This window comes from Eutrigla gurnardus (assembly GCF_963514095.1).
Source record: "Eutrigla gurnardus genome assembly, chromosome: 13".
NCBI lineage: Eukaryota > Metazoa > Chordata > Actinopteri > Perciformes > Triglidae > Eutrigla > Eutrigla gurnardus.
This window is the reverse complement of record NC_139936.1, coordinates 739,861-747,794: the sequence shown is the minus strand read 5'-3', so window position 1 is coordinate 747,794 and position 7,934 is coordinate 739,861. Positions and strand designations below refer to the sequence as shown.

The 7,934-nt window shown below is 46.3% G+C and overlaps 1 protein-coding gene across 1 annotated transcript in view; it reads left to right on the top strand.

The window, feature by feature from the left end:
- The first annotated feature begins 531 nt into the window (after positions 1-531).
- LOC311023471 (zinc finger MIZ domain-containing protein 2-like) overlaps positions 532-7,934 on the top strand; it is an 18,325-nt gene continuing 10,922 nt past the window's right edge. The window contains 5 exon segments of the mRNA XM_084025316.1: positions 532-962; positions 4,139-4,234; positions 4,933-5,047; positions 7,357-7,565; positions 7,661-7,820. Of these exon segments, the coding sequence (XP_083881442.1) occupies positions 4,185-4,234; positions 4,933-5,047; positions 7,357-7,565; positions 7,661-7,820 (534 nt within the window). The 5' untranslated portion in view covers positions 532-962; positions 4,139-4,184.

The following is a 7,934-nucleotide window of genomic DNA, read 5'->3' as shown; positions in this document are numbered from 1 at the left end:
CCTTATTTAATATTTGAATTCCTTTACTTTTATTTACTCAGAGATAAACCTCCATGTTATTAATAATCTTATCATATTATTATTAATGCACATGGAGACAGACTCTGGTTCTTACTGTTTTAGTAAGAAAGAAAAGCATTTTAATAAACTGTTTTCTTTATTCTGCTTTTGTTTGGTTTTACTCTGTAGCACCCTGAAACGTTTATTAAATCAAATTCGTTATTTTAACAAAATCACAGATTATTATCTTTCATGCCATAAACGAAGTTTCAGGAAACAATTCAGTTGATTGGTGTCAAATATTTAAATATTATGTACATTATTATGTATAATTTTATTTTTTAAATGTAACTCCATGTAATTCTGCTGAGAACCTATTTAAATGTGACTTAAATAAATAACTAAACATAAATAAACTGATGATGAAGGCCCGCCCCCCGTGTGTGTCCCCCGCCCCGCCCCCCTGTCTGTGTGTCTCTCTCTCTCCCTGTCTGTGTGGGTGTCTCTCTCTCTCAGAGCGTCTTTCTCCTCGTCCTCCTGCTGTTTGATTTCTCCACCGGCAGCGATGCGGAGGCAGCCCCGGCGGAGCTAACGTCACGTCTTAACGTCCGTCTCTACGCGTTTACCGTAATAAACGTAATAACCGTGGCGGGAGGAGTCGCCTCCTGAAGCCGGAGAACCAGACGCAGTGGCCGGCGGGCAGCGACGGCTAGCTGGCTGGAGTTCAGCCCACGACTCGGGGGTGGGGGGTTGAATCCGGGCCTCCAGTGCAAGGATAGTACCGGGACGTTTGCGGACCCTCTGGGCGTCTCTGGACGGCGTTCTCCCAGCGGCGGTAGTGGCGGACTGTGCTGGATCTGGGTGCGCTCGGTCCTTGATGCCCCGGAGGCCCGGAGGAGCTCAGCCTGCGGAGCTCCGGAGGAGCAGGGCTCGGACACCGGGGAAGTAAAGAGGAGGAGGAGGTAGGTCGGCTGTGGAAGGAACCAACAACACGTTCTGCTCGCCGGTGGGTGAGATTTACCGGGTGTCGGCGGTTCGAACCCCGGACCAGGGGTCGGCTCGGCGCCTCCACATGTTAAAGCTAACGTTGTGTGTTTTGTGTTGGGAGGAGGAAGCTAACGTTAGCTTAGCGGCTAACGGTTTGCCTCGTAGCATTCCATTGTCACAGCCTGTTGGTGCTAGCTATGCTAATGGACTTAGCTCCCACATATCGCACCATTAAACGCGGCGGATTCAACGCGTTTGTGCGTGACGTCCGTCTCCTCGCCGCGTGTGCGTGACCGTGTTTTAGCGGTTTGTTTTGGGGCTGTTTTGGGGGAGTGTTGTCGTCTCGTTAGCACGCTAATGCTAACAGCGGGCTAGCGCAGATCAGGGAGCTGTCTGTTAGCCCGTTAGCATTAGCTTCTACCTGGAATCTCAAAATGTCTCCTCGACTCATTTTGTTCGGAGAGTTTCACTTCGGTCGCGTTATCTCCCAGTATTCATAGCTGTTAGCCTGGACATTAAAGCAGGCGCGTGCGTCGTGCACGCGGGCGGAGGAGAGGTTGGTAGTTTGAAGGCACTCAGTTTGACATGAAGAAGATAAAGAATCAAACGTGTTTTAATTCATAACTATAGTTTATATTAAAGGGAACGATCCGCGCTCTGTCCTCTGATTGGTCAACAATTAATTTCCACGTCACTCATTGATTATGTTTGGTGTTCGGAGATAGAAACCGGATATACTCTTATGTGATAAAAGGCCTTGGGTCTTGGTAAACGGTGACTGCTTCCTGTTTTCAACACTGAGCCACATACCAAAGTCCGTTCACAAATCTGCTAATTAAATGTGACCTTTATCAGCGGCGACACGCCCAGCGCTGATCCCAGGCCAGCGCTCTGTCGTCGGGTTGCTCCTCTTCAGAGACGCGAGCAGGTCCAAGAAGAAGAACATGGCCACGGTTGAAAGCACCGGGGGAGTCAGCCAGACTCTTTAACACAGACGATGGTGAACTAGAGGGAAGAAGAAGCTTCTCTCTGGATTGTTGTTGATGCAACAATATAAAGTTTATTTTTATTCACTTTCACCTCAAATCAGCTGAGTGGTGAGTCATCCAACTGTGACATTGAATTACTTAATTATTAATCCACCGTGATGGTCTGAACTTCCCCCTTTCTGTGTTTCCATCTCAGATTATTTCTCTTCTCGCTTCATGTCTCTGAATACTCAAATACCCATGATGCTTTGCTGCTGTAAAGCAGAAGGTGGAAAGCGTTTGAGAGTGAAAAATGTGTCGCCATGGTTACTGACCAGGATTTTAGAATTCAATTGAGCTGCAAATTGTCAAATCTTCCATCGATTCTACTTTTTTATACAGGTGGTGAGGTTTTGTCGTGACGTCATCGTTAGTAAGGTTTTAATCTTGATGTCATCGTTAGTGAGGTTTATCTTGATGTCATCGTTGGTGAGGTTTTGATGTGACGTCATCGTTGGTGAGGTTTTGTCGTGACGTCATCGTTAGTAAGGTTTTAATCTTGATGTCATCGTTAGTGAGGTTTATCTTGATGTCATCGTTAGTGAGGTTTATCTTGATGTCATCGTTGGTGAGGTTTTGATGTGACGTCATCGTTGGTGAGGTTTTGTCGTGACGTCATCGTTGGTGAGGTTTTGTCGTGACATCATCGTTAGTGAGGTTTTGATGTGATGTCATCGTTAGTGAGGTTTATCTTGATGTCATCGTTAGTGAGGTTTTGTTGTGACGTCATCGTCGGTGAGGTTTTTTTCCGACGTCAGAATCCAGACCATGGGTGCAGTCGAATAGTCTTCTTCTCTTAGGAAGGTTCCTAACTGAAGAAGTGACCCGGAAGTAAACAAGTGGCCGCCATGATAAGAGCTGTTCGGATTCTCTAAATGCAAAGGAAAGGAGCTCCAATGCTTCCTTTCAGAGCTCCTTTAGCATAGGATGCAACGGACCTTCCTATGCGATAGGAAAGGAGATTACACCGACCCACAATTCTTAGCGAGAGCAACATTTAAAGTGCTGCACACCTCGGCCGTTAATGAAAACAAACGATATGTGCATTTACATATTTAACAATGACTTTCATGCAGACATATAGTAATTGGAATAGTGATGATAAATGTGTGGACAGTGATAATAATTTAATGTTTTTTTTTTAATTATTATTTCAATCATGTTACAAATGTTTGACAAAAACGAAACTAAAACCACAAATAAAACGTAAATAAAGCAACGGTCAAACAGGAAGGAGGAGCTGCTGGACCTGAAGCCGGTCAGTGAACCAGCTGTTGATAAAACCAACATGTGGAGAAGTGGACGATGTGCTTTTTGTAGTCCATTATTGTAGTTTCTCCAGCGCAGACGCACGTCAATCACCGGTGCCGATCATCAGCTGTCAATCATCAGCGGCCGCGTTATAATGACGTAGCTTAGTGAAAGTACGGTCGGATTCTCTGAGCACCGCGGTCGACTTTTCCTAAATCCTTTTGAGTTCTCCTATCGCCTTTCCTTAACCTGTGACGTTTTCCCCAGAGGTCAAGGAATAGGAGATAGGAATAGGAGTTAGGACCTTATTTTTTGACTATTGGACTGCACCCCAGGTCTACAGGACTCAGACAGGACCAGGATGTAGACTCAGAACCTCGTCAGAGACCTGGTTCACTTTGACGTGTGTGTGTGTGTGTGTGTGTGTGTGTGTGTGTGTGTGTGTGTGTGTGTGTGTGTGTGTGTGTGTGTGTGTGTGTGTGTGTGTGTGTGTGTGTGTGTGTGTGTGTGTGTGTGTGTCACACAGAAGAGCGTTGTCACAGTATTATTGATCGTATTGATCCGCTCCATGTGATGAACTCGTGTAATAAACCAGTTGACGTGAAAACTAAATAGATCATCAATTATTAGTTTATTGTTCAAATAAAGACTAAAATATAGATTCAATCATATGAAATAATAATTGGAAAATATCTGTAATGTGTTGCATAATAATCATTAATTTCAGATCAATATTCAGATGATTAGTGAGTTAATTTAGTGCAAAATTAGCCCCGTGTTTTATTTATTTATTTTTCATAACTGGTTTATGGCTGTGAGGCATGATGGGAAATGTAGTTTAGGTAATGAATCCACGTGTGTCTCTCCAGGAGTTTGTTGTTCTGATTGGACGCTGGCGAGCTGCCAGCCCCTCCCACCATGAATCCTCTGAACCAGATGAAGGCTGGACTGGCTAACAACCCACACAGGTACACACACACATACAGGTACACACACACAGGTACATACACACACACACACACACACACAGGTACATACACACACACAGGTACATACACACATACAGGTACACACACATACAGGTACACACACACACACAGGTACATACACACACACACACACACACAGGTACATACACACATACAGGTACACACACACACATACAGGTACACACACACACACAGGTACATACACACACACAGGTACATACACACGCACACACAGGTACACACACCCACACAGGTACACACACACAGGTACACACACACACACAGGTACATACACACACACACACACACAGGTACATACACACATACAGGTACACACACACACATACAGGTACACACACACACAGGTACACACACACACAGGTACATACACACATACAGGTACACACACACACACACAGGTACATACACACAGGTACATACACACAGGTACATACACACATACAGGTACACACACAGGTACACACACACAGGTACACATACAGGTACACACACATACAGGTACGTACATACAGGTACACACACACACAGGTACACATACAGGTACATACACACAGGTACACACACACACACAGGTACACATACAGGTACATACACACACACACAGGTTCACACACACCTGAGATCAGGTATTGATCGCTTGGTACATCATCTTGCAGTGAGGGCTCGTACCCCTACGACCCTTCCAGCTGGCAGCAGCCCACCAATCAGCCGACGGGATCCCTCTCCGTGGTGACCACCGTCTGGGGAGTGACCAATCCCTCGGCCAGTCAGGTATGACATCACCAGACAGGAAGCCCCCTGACTAGGGCTGAACGATTTTGGGAAAAGATCTAATTGCGATTTTTCTGACAGATATTGTGATTTCGATTTGATTCACGATTTCCTTCAAATCAAGCTTCAGTGCAATATTCACAATGTACAGTAACATTAAAACATTGAATGCTATTACTCTAATGCAAGGACTAAAGTTAAAAATTGCTTCCAAATGAATTTATTAACAAGAAACATGCATGTTCCTTCTTTAAAGTCCTTGACCAATGGCAGTTATTACAAATGAACTAAAAGAGACATCTTTGACTGTCTTAAAATGTGCAAAAATCCTTAACCAGTGTTTCCCCTACCATTGTACAGGCCTGGCGGCTCGCCAGGCCAAGGAGACCTGCCGCCAGGCCAAAAAAAAAATCAATATACCAAAAATAAGCCACCTATCAATTCATTCATAAATCAATAATCATTTACATTAGGAGCGCCTCCGCGCAGCACAGCAGACTTCCTCCGCAAGACGCGCGGCCGCAACAATCCTCGCCGCGCGCTCCCGCTACGTTCTTCCCTCGTGTACTCGCGCTTGATGTTGTTCTGATGCCGTTCCGCCTCGTTAAACCACCACGATGCCGCTTTCTACTTTGAAAACACGGAACGTTGACACTGTATTTTGATAAGCTGTTGCACTCTTCAGACTCGTGGTGTGAGCGGAACCGGTCCATAGGGTCCATAATATTTATTTTATTACATTACATTATTATTTATTTTTACATAATAAAAATGCCGCTGTGTGTCTCCGTCCAAAACCCGCTGCGCTCGCGCTGTCTGCTCGCACAGATCCGCTCGTGCGCACATGCGCTGATGCAGGTCGAGTGTTGTCGAGAAATATAAGCAGAGACGGCGCTCCTTAAAAACAACATCACGCCATGTGTGTGTAGTATTAGGACGTGATGACGTATGTACAACCGGCCAAAGCCCGTTTGCCCCCCCTCCCCGGGGGGGGGGGGGGGGAGGATTGTTTTTGATAAGATGTGGAACTTTGAGTTAACTGCTGTTGAGTAAACCTATAACTTATATTTTACTTGATAAAATAAGACAATATATGCACTCATATGTCGTTGTAGTGTTTTACAGTATCTGTAGCTATTAATGTGATGCTCATCATTTTCCAGCCATATTTTTCTGGATCATTTCCATCAACCAGCACCTTAATAAGTCACTCTCTCCTTGTGATCTTGAATACACTCTGGTTGAACAAAAATGTTGAATGCAAATATAATAATTGCAGAATTGCAGACTGCTTGCTGTGGCACCTGACTTAATCCAACTGCACCAATACACCATCCCACGCGTCTCGTCTGTTTAGGGTTTTTTCGGTGGGTACCACCGGGCCTGAAAAAAATTCTAGGGGAAACACTGCTTAACTGTAATAATTTAATTGTAAATCAAATACAAAATCTGTTATTGAAATAAAATGACCCTTCTAAAAAATATGTCAGACATTAAAATAGGTGGGTCATTCATTTATGGCTTACCACTTTATCTTTACACTCCGCGTATAGCTGTGGGACGGCAACCTGTTAGAGGTCGGTGCGGGAGGGAATCGTATATCTGTCCAGCGTGCGGAGGAGGTTTTTAAATCCGTCTTTCCGGTGTCTTCCGCTGCTCTTATCATACGGAGTTACACTGGCAAAAGATGCTGTAATTGTAGTCTGTTTGCTACAGCGGGCCTGATCATCATAGTCACCGGACTTTTTACCGGACTTTTCCGTCATGCAAATGTCTGTGGTGATTTTTGCCGGTGTTGTGCCGTAATCAGCGCCCCTGCCGTGAAATGCACCCTCTCGCGGGAGATTATATCACCGGTATATATTGGTTGTGTTTCCGCTGGATGTTGCAGCTTTAGCGCGACAGGTTTTTCCCAGTACCCGTTTCTGGTGCACGTCTGCAGCCTCAAACCGAAAATACTCCCAATGACGGACGTGCTGTTTTTCTTGGCGATTAAATCCCCTAACTCCGCTTCTGGTCCAGTTGAAGTAATTTCTGACTAATTACAAATACGGAGCAGGTTCCTACTGATTGGTTAGCGTGACCTGTTCACGAGTAGTCTGATTGGTGAGCTTGGCAGGATGGTCGGGAGACGGCATGTGTAAAATAGTTGACAGATCCTGGGTGAGTCAGGAGCGCTGCAAAAACCGCAGCTTTGGCGATCACATGATCGCGTTGTCTGAAATCGCAATTTCGGTCAGAAAACGATAAATCGTTCAGCCCTACCCCGGACTCATTAGAGCAGATGAATGAGATCTCTTCCTTTCCAGGGCATGGGCGGAGGGGTGATGGGGCCCGGGTCCAACCCCGGCGGGGGGCCCATGATGCCGGGCCCCGGAGGTCCGGGTATGGGACCCGGTCCCGGAGGCTACATGGGCCAGCAGGGCTACGGGGAGCCCAGCAAAGGCTACATGAACCCGGGCATGTACGGCCGGACCACGGGGGGCTACGCTGGAGGACCGGGGGGCTACTCCGGGAGGTGGGTCCCGGCTTTGGTTGTTTGAGTCGTGATACTTTATTAGTAGTATTTGTACATACACTTGTATACGTGTAAATAAAGATGCGTCCCTGCAGCTACCCGTCCAACGCCGCCGGCTCCCGAGGCTCTGCTGACTTCACTCAGGCGGCCGCTGCCGCCGCCGTCGCTGCTGCCGCTGCCACGGCAACCGCTACCGCCACGGCAACCGTCGCCGCCATCCAGGAGAAACAGAACCAGGAAATGAACTACGGACAGGTGAGTTGTTAGAGTGTTTATATGGATATTATTATTGATCGCTGATCATCAGCCAGTCTGGGGAGTCTGGTTCTGGTGGGTATGGTTCTGGAGATTCTGGTGAGTCTGGTGAGT